The sequence below is a fragment of the Panthera onca genome, chromosome F2 (genome assembly GCF_046562875.1).
Source record: "Panthera onca isolate mPanOnc1 chromosome F2, mPanOnc1 haplotype 2, whole genome shotgun sequence".
NCBI classification, from domain to species: domain Eukaryota; kingdom Metazoa; phylum Chordata; class Mammalia; order Carnivora; family Felidae; genus Panthera; species Panthera onca.
This window is the reverse complement of record NC_138356.1, coordinates 64,277,641-64,292,958: the sequence shown is the minus strand read 5'-3', so window position 1 is coordinate 64,292,958 and position 15,318 is coordinate 64,277,641. Positions and strand designations below refer to the sequence as shown.

The window sequence follows — 15,318 nt, the reverse complement described above, 5'->3', positions numbered from 1 at the left end:
CATTGAATGGACAACTTAAAAAACTGGGGGCAGAGGGAGAGGACAGCAAATACATACACACTATGATTCAGAGTAAAGCTTCTGGAGATAAAGATTCCAGAACGGAGTAAAATCAAATAAACCAAAAATAAAGCACTACAAAGGATAAAAATAGGCATTAGATTTCTCAGTAGGAACACGACCATGTAGAAGACAATAAAGTAACATCTTCAAAATTCCGAAGGTAGATAGTTTTCAACCTAGAAGTATTTATGACTTGTCAATCAAGTAAAGATATTTTCAGGTAAGCAAGAACTCAAAAAAAATTATGACCCATGAACTTTTATTCAAGTAGTTACTAAAAGATAGTCACCAACCAAACAAGGGAGTAATCCAAGAAGGAAGACAAGGAGTCTGGAAAAAAGGAGACTCCAAAAGAAGAAAAGAAGAAAAGAGAAGTGTCTCAGAAGTCAAGAGGTCTAAGAAGCAACCTGAACACAACAGAGAAAAATAGTAAACACTCTGGAAAAAAAAATGAAGAGAAATAAAAAGGAACTGTGTTTGAACATATAATGAACTTATTAAGTAGGTAGAAAAATGTTGGAGCCTCTGGAAAAGTAACAATATTTTGCCTGTACAAAAGAATGGGCAAATAAAAATGATCATCCACATCATAAGAAAAACAAAGATTATACAAGAGAGGTAATTATCATCATATATTGCAAGACTCAGTGGTAAACTTATTTATATAGTGATAATAATGTTAAAACTAAACACTGACCAAAATTCATGACTTCACTGTAAAGGGTGGAAAGAGAAAGCAAAGGTGATATGAGAAAGTAAGTCTTTATCTTCTGTGTTAGATGCCAAGATAATGTCTGAAACTGGCAAATCAAAAAATAGCATACGCACATTACTTAAAAAACTAGAGGAAATGTTAGGAAAACCAGTTGGCAGAGTTGAGGGTAGCTGTCTACAGACAAAGACTGAAAGATGGGGAGGAAAAGGGAGAGTATTGCTGGTTTCTACATGAAGTTTTTAATACCATTTGCATTTTAAACGATACCCATGTATTACTTTTGTCAAAACATTACATTTTTTTAAGGTTTATTTCTTTTGAGAGAGAGAGAGGGTGAGTGGGTAAAGGGCGCAGAAAGAGGGAGAGAGAGAATCTCAAGCAGACTCCGTGCTATCAATTCAAAGCCCAATGAAGGGCTTGGTCTCCTGAACCATGAGATCATGACCTGAGCCAAAATAAGAGTTGGACACTGGCTGAGCCACCCAGGCGCACCCAAAATATTACATTTTTAAAACACTTCTGAACTAATAGCATTTTCTTCTATAATAGTAAATTGTAAATTCATAGAATTCAACTCAACATTTATGGAGTTTGTCGTCTACAAAGCACTGTGCTGTGCTCTTGGACACAGAGGATTAAAGTCCAGAACATTATCACATGAGGTCGACACATAAATAATGTAAGAGAGTAGGCTAAGAAGAAAGTAGCCGGTCTAGAGATTCTACTTGAGAACATCAGCTTTACAACAATGTCTCTGCAAAATCCCACCCTACCAACGTGGATATTGCTAGGATCATTCCAGTTGTTATCCAAGGTGGTTCCTGCACTCAAGAACATTAGTAATGGTAAAGTAAGATTATAAAATATGCTGCTGTTATTACAACTTCTTAGTGAGAAATAAAAAGCTTCATTTCTTTTTTGCACAATCTGCGGGGAGTCATTCTAAAATTAAAAGTTATCAGTGGTTTGTTTTCACAGGAAAGATGCACAATAGGTAATATGCTCAGAATTTAGCTCTACATTTTTATTGACATTAAAAATAAACTTAAATCATGAACCTGACCCATGCTTATTAAAACAGTCAATTACATTACAACGTTGGGCTATCTTGAGAGCAGGGTAGAACTCCTTCTGGCCTTGAGGACTGAGAAATAGAAAGAGGGAACAGATGAAGTTTAACAGGATTATGAGCAGCATAATTTACCTATACAAAAAATCTCTGCATAAATGAGTTTGCACACAAGTGTCAAAAGTTTAGGGAGAAAAATATTGGACTGAAGCCTAAAAATGAATCAGCAAAAGAATGCTATTCATAAAAAAAGATAGCAATAACTTAGTATTTACTAAAGAAAAAATATAGACCAGAATATTCAAAAGTACCAGAGACTGAGTGTTAATCAGCTTTCTACTAGGTTCTATAAATTTAAAAAAGAAGTGGGAAACTCAAAGAAATGGCCGCAGTACTGGAGCAAAATGACAAGACTGTTGCTGTTTTGGCATTTGTCTTGTATCATACTGAACAATCTTATTTAAAAATTGTCCATGGGGCGCCTGGGTGGCTTGGTCAGTTAAGCGTCCGACTTCGGCTCAGGTCATGATCTCACAGTCCGTGAGTTCGAGCCCCGCGTCGGGCTCTGTGCTGACAGCTCAGAGCCTGGAGCCTGTTTCGGATTCTGTGTCTCCCTCTCTCTCTGCCCCTCCTCTGTTCATGCTCTGCCTCTCTCTGTCTCAAAAATAAATAAACGTTAAAAAAAAAAAAATTAAAAAAAATAAATAAATAAAAATAAATAAAAATTGTCCAGCATTCCTAAATTGTTTCTTTAAAAATCAGTGAAATAAGATATTTAATACTTCCCAATGCAAGAAGCTAAAAGTTACAAAAAATCAAGTAAACATGAATTATAAAATTGTAAGTATTCTAATAGTATTAAGTATAATTTTAAAAATAAATAAAATTACTGAAGTAATTATTAAAAAACTAAACCAAAACAGAAATTTTATTTGACTTTTGTGTTATTGTAAAAAACAAAGTGTCTCAATTAATGCACGTGTATTTTTGTGTAAACTCTTCCAGTTACTCTCTCTGATTCAGTACTAGTCAGAGAACCACTGGGGATATTATAAGTCTACTCTATGTCTTGTTGATAATTTTGAAAAAATCTTCCAGAACAACTTTTTGTTTTTCAGCAAAGGCTATAATCTTTGTATTGATATTGAATTGTTGATTTTTTTCCCAAAGAAAGCTGCTCCTATTACGTTAGTTTTCACCATGTGTAAATTAATTAACTATACTACTTTTGATACTTTTATATTTATATTTCACTTCTTTGAAAGTCACTGAAATACACTCAGACATTTTACATTAGAAACTTTGTTTTGCTGTCATTTTCTTGTCTTTAGAGATACAGGAGTTCTGAAAAGATGCATCTTTACCCCAAATTTTTAAACCAGTATTGACTCTGGGTACAGGAGAGATTGGTTCAGCAAGTATTTCCATCATAAATTAACTGGATCATTAATATTCATCGATTTCATGCTTTGGATTGCAAATTGGTCATTTCCTGGATATGCTCTGAGCTGGTTTCTCTAGCAGCTACTAGCTATATGGCTTCCTTCAGCTTCAGGCTCCCCACCATCCTTGCACTTCACCCAAAGCTGTGGCATCTTTACAGCTATGGCTGGCACAGCTCAGCTGCCCGTGGCCCTTCTACATTTTCAGCATTTATTCCGTACTTCTGTCTGCTCTTCCCCCAACCCCCACCCAGAGCTTCCAATCATACCTGCAGGCAGCAGTCTAGGTATAGCTTTTAGTATTTCCCTTCTGGCCCAAACAGGGGGGTTAACTCTTCCTACCCAAAGGAGAAATGCATCAGCTTCAGAGAGCTGCCTATTCCACTCTGGCAATCTTTCTGGTTGAAAGGGTAAGGAAGAGACGCAACGATGGAGAGGGGAGATATGGAGGGAACAGAATTTTAAAGAGCTGCAGAAGGCCCATGGTAAGAAAGTAGGGCCTGAAGAGGGAATTAGCAGGGGCAGAACAAAGTTAAGAAGTGAGTAATACTGTAGGCTGATGTTTGAAATAGGGGTTTTCCAGCCACAACAATACGATTCCAGTATTTTTTTTCCCTTGGTTGTAACATGTACTACTTTTTATTGAAACTGATTTGCCTTTCTAACTGTATTTTCCTTGAGCTAATATCATCTATACAATTAAAAAAATAAATCAGTGGTTGGAGTTTAAGACTACAGAATTACCCTGATTTGTCCAACTGAAAAAGTAGGTAACTCTTACAGAATAATTGAGACGAAGTATTCTAAAATTATTTTTCATTGAATAAAACAGCCTACTGAATTCAAGATGTTTTTTAAATGCTTTTAAAGAAAAGAATGGTGGGGCACCTGGGTGGCTCAGTCGGTTGAGCGGCCAACTTTGGCTCAGGTAATGATCTCACGGTCCGTGAGTTCAAGCCCCGCGTTGGGCTCTGTGCTGACAGCTCAGAGCCTGGAGCCTGTTTCGGATTCTGTGTCTCCCTCTCTCTGACCCTCCCCCGTTCAAGCTCTGTCTCTCTCTGTCTCAAAAATAAATAAACGTTAAAAAAAAAAATTTAAAAAAAAAAAAAAGAAAAGAATGGATACTTTTTATTTTATACTATATCCACTTAATTCTAATATCACATTTTTTCTATATGCAACTAATAAGGCCTCACAATTTGAGTCAATTTCTTAAAAATTCTTCATCAATTAGTTTAAAATAAGCTCATATTAGGTACTAATGAATAAGACTGATAGATGACTAATGAATGTTAACACTGATATTAAGTTAACATTTAGTAATAGAAGTAAAACCTGAAACTATGACCATTGGAAAAAGTGTTACTTTCCTGAATAAGAAAAATCCATAAAGCTAACTTCACTCAGTATATGAAATGAATTTTTTTTTTAATTTTTTTTTTAATGTTACTTATTTTTGACAGAGAGAGAGACAGAGCATGAGCAGGGGAGGGGCAGAGAGAGGGAGACACAGAATCGAAAGCAGGCTCCAGGCTCTGAGATGCCAGCACAGAGCCCGATGCGGGGCTCGAACTCACAGACCGTGAGATCATGACCTGAGCCGAAGTCGGATGTTCAACCAACTGAGCTACCCAGGTGCCCCAAAATGAATTTTTATTAACAGTCATGGTTAAAGTCTCAATGGTTAAAGAATCAATGCTCAAGGTAACAGTAATTTCTTTGTAGTTACATTTCTTTCTATTTGCAGTCTCTATCCTCCTGTTACAACCAAAAATATATAACAAGAAATTTTATAAAAAGGTCTAGAGACAAAAGTTAAAGTTAGGTAAGATGGCAGAGCAGCATGGAAGTTCTGTTTCTCTCGTCCTGAAATGCAGCCAAATCATCACGAAACCATTTTGCACACCTAGAAAATTGATCTGAGGATTAACACAACAATCTGCATTAACTTGAGCCACAGAACTCTGCAGGAATTTACCCAAAACAAAGAACAGGAAGAAATGACAGCCAGGGACTTAATTAACACAGATATAAGAAAGATGTCTGAACCTGAATTTAGAATCACGATAATAAGAATACCAGCTGGGGTTGAAAAAGCATAGAATCATATGTCCCTTTCTGGACATAAAAGAAGTAAAATCTAGTCAGGACAAAATTTAAAATGCGATACTGAGGTGCAATCTTGAATGGTTGCCACGGCAGCAAGGATGGATGAAGCAGAGCAGCAAATCAGCGATATAGAAGACAAACTTATGGAGAACAGTGAAACAGAAAAAAACAGGGAAATTAAGGCAACAGAGCACAATATGAGAATTAGACAACTCAGTGACTCATTAAAAAGTAATAACATCTGGGGGCGCCTGGGTGGCGCAGTCGGTTAAGCGTCCGACTTCAGCCAGGTCACGATCTCACGGTCCGTGAGTTCGAGCCCCGCGTCAGGCTCTGGGCTGATGGCTCGGAGCCTGGAGCCTGTTTCCGATTCTGTGTCTCCCTCTCTCTCTGACCCTCCCCCGTTCATGCTCTGTCTCTCTCTGTCCCAAAAATAAAAAAAAAAAAAAAAAAAAAAAAACAAAAAAACGTTGAAAAGTAATAACATCTGAATCATAGAGGTCCTGGAGGGATGAAGAGAGAGAAAAAGGGGTAGAAGGTTTATGTGGGCAAATCATAGCAGAAAAGTTTCCTAACATGGAGAAAGAGACGGACATCAAAATCAACAAAAAACGACCATCAGCAAGGGATATCAGTCAAATTCACAAAATACACAGACAAGCAAAGAATTATGAGAGTAGCAAGGGAAAAACGTCCTTAACCTGTAAGGTAAGACAGATCAGGTTCACAGCAGACCTATCCACAGAAACTTGGCAGGCCAGAAAGGAGTGGCAGAATATATTCAACATGCCAAACCAGAAAAATATGCAGGCAAGAATTCTTTATCTAGCAAGGCTGTCGTTCAAAATAGGAGAGATAAAGAGTTTCCCAGACAAACAAAAACTAAAGGAGTTGGTAACCAGTAAACCAGACCTGCAAGAAATTTTAACGGGGACTCTCTGAGGGAAAAGACGAAAGAAAACAAAAAAGACCAAAAGCAACAATGACTAGAAAGTACCAGAAAACACCACCAGAAACTCCTAACTCTATAGGAGTGCCTAACCCAATGGCAAGAAGTTCAAATCTTTCAGTACTCACTCTAAATGTCAATGGACTAAAAACTCCAATCAAACACTTCAATCAAAAGATACAGGGTAACAGAATTGATAAGAAAACAAGATCCATCTATATGCTGTTTACAAGAGACCCATTTTAGATCTAAAGACGCCTTCAGAATGAAAATAAGAGGATGAAGAGCCATCTATCATGCTACTGGTTGCCAAAAGAAAGCTGGAGTAACCATACTTATACCAGACAACCTAGATTTTAAAATAAAGACTGTAACAAGAGATGAAGAAGGGCATTATATCATAATTAAGGGGTCTATCCACCAAGAAAATCTAACAATTGTAAACATTTATGTTCCCAATGTGGAACACCCAAATATATAAATCAATTAATCAGAAACATAAAGAAACTCATTGACAAGAATATCATAATAGTAGGGGACTTCGACACCCCACTTATAACAATGGACAGATCATCTAAGCAGAAAATCAATAAGGAAACAATGGCTTTGAATGACACACTGGACCAGATGGACTTAACAGATATATTCAGATTATTTCATTCTAAAGCAGCAGTATACACATTCTTTTCCAGTGCACATGGAATATTCTCCAGAATAGATCACATACCAGGACACAAATCAGCCCTCAGCAAGTACAAAAAGATCAAGATCATAGCATGCATATTTACAGACCACAATGCTATGAAACTTGAAGTCAACCACAAGAAAAAATTTAGAAAGACAACAAATACTTGAAGAACAAAGAATATTGTACTAAAGAATGAAGAATGGGTTAACCAAGAAGTTAAAGAGGAAATTACATGGAAGCCAATGAAAATGATAACACCACAGCCCAAAACCTCTGGGATGCAACAAAGGCATCAAAAGAGGGAAGTATATAATAATCCATGCCTTCCTAAAGAAGGAAAAAAGGTCTCAGATACACAACCTAAGCTTACACCTTAAAGGGCTGGAAAAAGAACAGCAAATAAAACCCAAGCCAGCAGAAGGCAGGAAACAATAAAGATTAGAGCAGAAATCAATGCTATCAAAACCAAAAAAACAGTACAACAGATCAATGAAACCAGAAGCTGATTCTTTGAAAGAATTAACAAAATTGATAAACCCCTAGCCAGTCTGATCAAAAAAAAAAAAAAAAAAAAAAAGGAAAATAAATAAATAAATAAATAAAAATCAAGAACAAAAGAGAAGAGACCACAACCAACACTGTGGAAATACAAACAATAATAAGAGAATATTATGAGCAATTATATGCCAATAAATTGGGCAATCTGGAAGAAATGGACAAATTCCTAGAAACATATAAACTACTAAAACTGAAACAGGAAGAAACAGAAAATTTGAACAGACCCATAACAAGTAAAGAAATTGAATTAGTAATAAAAAATCTCCCCAAAACAAGAATCCAATTAACACTCTTCTGAAGCTGTTCCAAAAAATAGAAATGGAAGGAAAACCTCGAAAATCATTCTATGAGGCCAGCATTACCTTGATTGCAAAACCAGACAAAGACCCCATTAAAAAGGAGAACTACAGACCAATTTCCCTGATGAACATGGATGCAAAAATTCTCAACAAGATATTAGCCAACCAGATCCAATAATATATTAAAAGCATTATTCACCATTATACCTTGGATGCAGGGCTGGTTCAATATCCACAAGTCAATCAATGTGATACATCACATCAATAAAAGAAAGGACAAGAACCATATGATCCTCTCAATAGATGCAAAGAAAGCATTTGACAAAATACAACATCCTTTCTTGATAAAAGCCCTCAAGAAAGTAGGGATAGAAGGGTACCTCAAGATCATAAAAGCCATATACAAAAGACCCACTGCTAATATCATCCTCAATGGTGAACAACTGAGAGCTTTCCACCTAAGGTCAAGAACATGACACAGATGTCCACTCTCGCCACCAATATTCAACATAGTATTGGAAGTCCTAGCCTCTGCAACCAGACAACATAAAGGAATAAAAGACATCCAAATTGGCCAGGAGGAGGTCAAACTTTTACTCTTCACAGATGACACGATACTCTATATGTAAAACCCAAAAGATTCCACCAAAAAACTGCTAGAACTGATCCATGAATTCAGCAAAGTTGCAGGATATAAAATCAATGCACAGAAATCAGTTGCATTTCTATACACCGATAGTGAAACAACAGAAAGAGAAATCAAGGAATGGATCCCATTTACAATTGCACCAAACCATAAAAATACCTAGGAATAAACCTAACCAAAGAGGAGAAGAATCTATACACTGAAAACGATAGAAAGCTTAAGAAAGAAATTGAAGAAGACACACAAAAAAATGGAAAAATACTTCATGCTCACAGACTAGAAGAACAAATATTGTTAAAATGTCGATAGTACCCAAAGCAGTCTACATATTGAATGGAATCCCTATCAAAATAATACCGGCATTCTTCATAAGGCTAGAACAAACAATCCTAAAATTTGTATGGAACCAGAAAAGACCCTAAATAGCCAAAGCAATACTGCAAAAGAAAAGCAAAGCTGGAGGCAATCTCGGACTTCAAGATGTATTACAAAGCTGTAATCATCAAGACAGTATGGTACTGGCACAAAAATAGATACTTAGATCAATGAAACAGAATAGAGAATCCAGAAATGGACCCACAAACGTATGGCCAACTAATCTTTGACAAAGTAGGAAAGAATATCCAGTGTAATAAAGACAGTCTTTTCAGCAAATGATGTTGGGAAAACTGGATAGCGACATGCAGAAGAATGAACCTGGACCACTTCCTTACACCATACACAAAAATAAACTCAAAATGGATGAAAAACCTAAATGTAAGACAGAAAGCCATCAAAATCCTGGAGGAGAAAGCAGGCAAAAACCTCTTTGACCTCGGCCACAGCAAGTTCTTACTCAACATGTCTCTGGAGGCAAGGAAAAGAAAAGCAAAAACAAACTACTGGGACCTAATTAAGATAGAAAGTTTCTGCACAGTGAAGGAAACAATTAGCAAAACTATAAGGCAACTGAAGGAACAGGAGAAGATATCTGCAAATGACATATCAGATAAAGGGTAGGTATCCAAAATCTATAAAGAACTTATCAAAATCAACACCCAAAAAACAAATAAGCCAGTGAAGAAATGGGCAAAAGACATGAAGAGACACTTTTCAAAAGAAGACATCAAGATGGCTAATAGATACATGAAAAAATGCTCAACATCACTCATCATCAGGGAAATACAAATCAAAACCACAATGATACCACCTCACACCTGTCAGAATGGCTAACATTAACAACTCAGGCAACAACAGACGTTGGCGAGGATGCAGAGAAAGAGGATCTCTTTTGCGTTGCTGGAGGGAACGCAAACTGGTGCAGCCACTCTGGAAAACAGTATGGAGGTTCCTCAAAAAATTAAAACTAAAACTATCCTATGACCCAGCAGTTACATTATTGGGTATTTATCCAAAGGATACAGGTATGCTGTTTTGAAGGGATACATGCACCCCAATGTTTACAGCAGTGCTATTGACAATAACCAAATTACGGAAAAAGCCCAAATGTCCATCGATAGCTGAATGGATAAAGATGTAGTGTGTGTGTGTGTGTGTGTGTGTGTGTGTGTGTGTGTGTGTGTCTATACATACAGTATTACTCGGCAATCAAAAAGAATGAAATCTTGCCATTTGCAACTATGTGGATGGAACTAGAGGCTATTATGCTCAGTGAAAGTAGTCAGAGAAAGACAAATATCATATAACTTCACTTATATGTGGTACTTAAGATACCATGCAGATGAATATAAGGGAAGGGAAGCAAAAATAATATAAAAACAGGGAGGGGGACAAAACATAACAGACTCTTAAATATAGAGAACAGAGGGTTGCTGGAGGGGTTGTGGGTGTGGGGATGGGCTAAATGGGCAAGGGGCATGAGGGAAGACACTTGTTGGGATGGGCACTGGGTGTTATATGTAGGGGAAGAATCACCAGATTCTATTCCTGAAATCAGTATTGCACTATATGCTAACTAACTTGGATGTAAAATAAAAATGAAGGTCTATAGCAATCAGGATAAAAGTTAGGTATCTTTTCCAATATATAGCTAAAGGGAATGAGATACCAAATTTTCCTAAAGAAATGTTTTTATGAATGTTAACAGAGATGTACGAATAAAACACAAAGATTCTAAGTCTGGTGGGAAAAAAGTTGCAGACCATTTCTACTCTGCATTACCCTACCAAGACTAGTTCTACAAATGAGCATTATACCTAAAAGGCAAAGAATGTGAGAAAAAGTGTGAAGGGTGCCTGGGTGGCCCAGTCGGTTAAGTGTCCGACTCTTGGTTTTGGCTGAAGTCATGATCTCACGGCTTCATGGGTGCAAGCCCCGCATCAGGCTGTGTGCTGACAGTGCAGAGATGCTTGGGATTCTCTCTCTCCCTCCCTTCCGCAGTCGTGCTGTCTCTAACTCTCTCAAGATAAATAAATTAAATAAACTTTAAAAATGAAATTAAAAAAAAGTACAACAATAACAATGCATTATTTCTAACAAGTAAACATTTAATGAAATGTACAAACCATTACTTACTCAGACATTCTTTCAAAGCCAAAGCCTGGACATTAGTTAACTGTTTCTCTCTCTGTATAAGTTGCTCCCCAGAAAAATGTGGAAGTGACAACAAGTCAAAAGGAAAGCCTGAGAAATAAAAAAAAAAAGTCAGTATTAAAGATGTTCTATGACAATAATATTGAGTTCCCAGGAAAGTGTTATTACATAATTTTAAAAAACAAGTCAATTACTCATCTGTCTTGCTTATTTCAAAATAAATAATAATTAAGATGCAGAAATTAAGCATACTAAATTATTTTACATTTTAAACTCTAACCAACCTCTTAAACTGAGGGAATTTAGGTAGCAGAATAGAATTTCTTCCATCACATTTTCTTTTACAGGTCAGCTACTCAAGCCAGCCAGTCTCTAAAGATGCTCCCAACAAACTACTCCTGTTTACCTGCTGTGTAGTCTTTCCACAGTGAATCCAGGCTAACCCTATGAAATCAGTAAGGTACTATGGTAAAAGGGACAGTGAATGACTTCTAGGCTAGGTCAAAAAACCCTGAGGCTTCTTAGAACAACTGCTCTAAGAAAAGTTGGCAACCATGTAGGAAATCAGACTACCCTGAGACTAAAGTGTTGTGAGGAAGCTCACTGGCTATGAGAAAAGGGCCTGTGAAGAGAACATCATCCTAACCCATCTCATCTGCTCCGTCATCCTAATCCAGGAGCCAAACATGTGGCTGAAGAAGCTGTCTTATACAACAAGCTGCACAAAGTCTTCAAGTGGATGGAGTCTCAGCTCTAAGTGGGACTTCAAAATAGAACCGTCGGCTGTGCCCAGTCAACCCACAGGACTACAAAACATAATAATAAATAGGCATTTTGAAGCTAAATTTGGAGTGGTTTGTCATACAGGGATGGAGAATCAAAATGTAGAAAATGAAAAGAAAAAAAAAAAGATGGGCAATAAAACAGACTAAGACTCTTGAGAGGAAGTAAAAATGAAATATAAATTGTAGAAAAATAATATGTGTGTAAAGTGGAAAACACTGAAAATTTCCTATTTAGCACTTAAGTCTGACCTACTAAATTTTACTAGGTAGAATGAAAAGGGGCTTAATTTAGAGTACAGACTCTAAATTGTTCAAATATGCTATTGTATGTTTGAAATAAAAGGTAAATTGAGAGCGAAATGGAGTTTGGGGAAAATAAGTTCATTAAAAACCACATAAGGTTTTTTTTTGTTTTAAAAAAAAAATTTTTTTTAACGTTTATTTATTTTTGAGACAGAGAGAGACAGAGCATGAAAGGGGGGAGGGGCAGAGAGAGAGGGAGATACAGAACCTAAAGCAGGCTCCAGGCTCCAAGCCATCAGCCCAGAGCCCGGCGCGGGGCTCGAACTCACGGACCGTGAGATCGTGACCTGAGCCGAAGTCGGACGCTTAACCAACTGAGCCACGCAGGCGCCCCCTAAAAACCACATAAGGTTTAACTACATATACAAACAAATATAAAACGTTTTCCACCTGAAATCAACACTTACTCAGTTTGGCTTCTTCTGTCTTTGCTTTCATCTTTCCATGAATGAAACGGAGTGCAAATGAGCCATTGATCTGGTTGGCTGAGTGAATCAAGGTGGCTTTACATTTTCTCTTGCCAGCACCTTGTAACAGGAGGTAATAGCTGGAGCACTCACCTTTCACTTCAACATCTGGAACTAAGCAAAAACAACTATCTTGTGAAGTATGTGAAAATTCAGCATGCAACACCACAGAAGCATACATTTGACCCATAGGGTATAATGACTTTCTATGTTATTTGAAAACAAGCCGTTATGCAATACATTTCGGGTAGCACTTGTCCATTTAACTCAGAAAAATGAAAGCAGAGAATCGTAACAAAAAGGATGCAAAGTATAAACACTGTACTTTAAATTAAACTCTGTACTCATTCATTAGCTTTTGATATGGCCTACTAGAGTTCCATGGTGTGTTTCTTCTATGACCCCACTATAATGTATCAACTACTATTTCCAGCTTCTATTTCTTTAAAATGGAATAAACTGACCCCTGCGAGCACACACAATTCAGGTGGTGGGAGCAGAAGTGCACAGATACACTTCAGGGTAGCTTTTTGGTCCTTGCAGTGGGCATCGATAATGTATTTTACAGAGGGAATGGAGAGCATTCATTAATCTGGCCCGCCAGTTATGTGAAGGTCAGTTAAGACAGCTTCTTGTGTATTTTAAAAACAAATCAAGTGAGGGTTATAGCGAAGGTCAAAGAAAAACTGCGAAGCCTTTGAGATTAAAAATAGAAGTAGAGTCCCTTTTTGTTGAAGACGGTGAATTAGAAATAAGCATTTATTTTCACCGTCTCCTGAAATTCCACAAAATGAGAATAAAGAGATTTTTTTAAATAGCACAAATCTACAAGGACTAATATCTGATAGAAGAGACAACAACAACTGATTTTAAAAGTAGGAAGCAGATGAATAATTGGTAACAGACTACTGAGGAAGCTGAGAAAAGATAAACAGTGGAGAAAGCTTAGAAGCAACATAATTTATACCACAAACCCTGACAAGACTCTGGGATGATGGTCCCAGATGGCACTGGAAGCAACGTGAAGGTGAAACAGGAAAACAGGTCGAAGTCTGTGAGAAGCAGTTTGGCATCCTGACCACTCTGTATTCTATTGAGGCACATGATTGTCCTGTCCCCAGCCCAGAAGTCTAGTGGTTTACTCCCTGGAGAAAGTAACACAAGCTGCCTCTGGCCTGAGAGCTACTGGACAGAGAGTATGGTTAGAGTTAATTATCAGTGCATTAAGTAAGTACTTGTATACTGAATATTGAGACCTTTTACCCTTTTCTATCTACCTGACTTCTAGAATTTTGGAAGCTAGATAACAGAATTGAGCTTTCTTTTGGAAATACGGTCAGTCCTAGAGGAAAGACTAAAGAATGCCAATGTTGGTGTCAGCTAGGTTCCCCGTTGAGATCACCCTAAAATGAAGATCACAGTCAACAAGCTACAGCCATGCATCCAAATTTTCCCATAAGTTTTTTGGTACTATCTCTTAAATGTGAGCAGGCAGCCAAACATCATAGGACCTCAAGGAAAGTTGTTAGTATGAAAACCAGATGCCAAAATAAACAGAAAACAAGTGACTTGCAGGAAACAAAGAATATGCAGTAAAAAGAAATCACACACACACACACACACACACACACACACACACACCCCTAAACCAAACATCCAATCAGGTCACTAGAATCCTCAGAATAGATACTGTATCCATTAAATAAGAACAGAAAATTGTAAGAACATTAAATAATATAGAGCTCGTGGAAATGAAAAATAAGAAAGCACAGACCTATATTTCACCTAAAAGTTTAGAAGAAAAAGTTCAGTGAATCTACAGAATGTAGAGTAAAAAGACAAAGAAATGGAAAATAGTAGAGGAAGAGAAAAAGAGACAGACACACAAACCAGGAATAACATCTAAACAAGAGTAACAGAAGTGAGAAAAAAAAAAAAAAAAAAAAAAACAGAGGAAAGGAAATTATCAACAAAATAATTTTAAGAACATTTTCCCCAGTAAAAAGACAAGCTTCCAGGCATGCTGAGAGCCCAAAAAAGAACAAAAACAGACCCACTAAAGTCCATCATCATGAAAATTCAGAAGACTAAGAACAAGTAGGTTCTACAAAATTCCAGTGAAAATATGGGCTTCCTATTAAAAAAAAAAAATCAAGAATGAGAACAGCACTAGAATTCTAAACAACAGCACTAAAAGCTGGAACATAATGGAGCAATACCTTCAAAATTTCAGGAAGATTTTAGAAAATATACTCCACCAAAATGGGGGAGAAAAGAAAGAAACAGGAAGATTAAAGGATCCAGGCACCAAAAAAGAAAGGGCAAAAGAAATTTCTATGATGATGAAAAAATAGTCTTTTAAACCCAAAGCTATGGAACAAATCTAGAGAGTAAAACCAACCAATCTGGATTAGGCAGGTTATATAGATCTGGAAGAGATTTCTTACATATACATGATTGATGGGATACTTAATGTGCTCAAAGGTACTGAACTCAGTTTTACCACTGGAGGAAGGCTTTGTGACTGGATAGAAAAAAAGAATCATTGACTCTAGGTAAAACAGAATAATGCACAGGACAGGAAAATAAGATATATTACATGGCTCAACTGTGAAGAGTGATTACATACTCATAATAATTAAAACTACGAATATTAATTTACAATTACTGGGAGGATAGGGAAGTGAGAAGAA

The 15,318-nt window shown here is 36.9% G+C and overlaps 1 protein-coding gene across 2 annotated transcripts in view; it reads right to left on the bottom strand.

The window, feature by feature from the left end:
• Nucleotides 1-15,318, bottom strand: part of MTBP (MDM2 binding protein) — an 84,028-nt gene that overhangs the window by 29,983 nt on the left and 38,727 nt on the right. For both annotated transcript variants that reach the window (XM_060611229.2, XM_060611230.2), the window contains exons 12-13: nt 12,566-12,739; nt 11,053-11,160 (exon numbers count right to left, since the gene is read on the bottom strand). In XM_060611229.2, the coding sequence (XP_060467212.1) occupies nt 11,053-11,160; nt 12,566-12,739 (282 nt within the window). The remainder of the gene's footprint in view (nt 1-11,052; nt 11,161-12,565; nt 12,740-15,318) is intronic.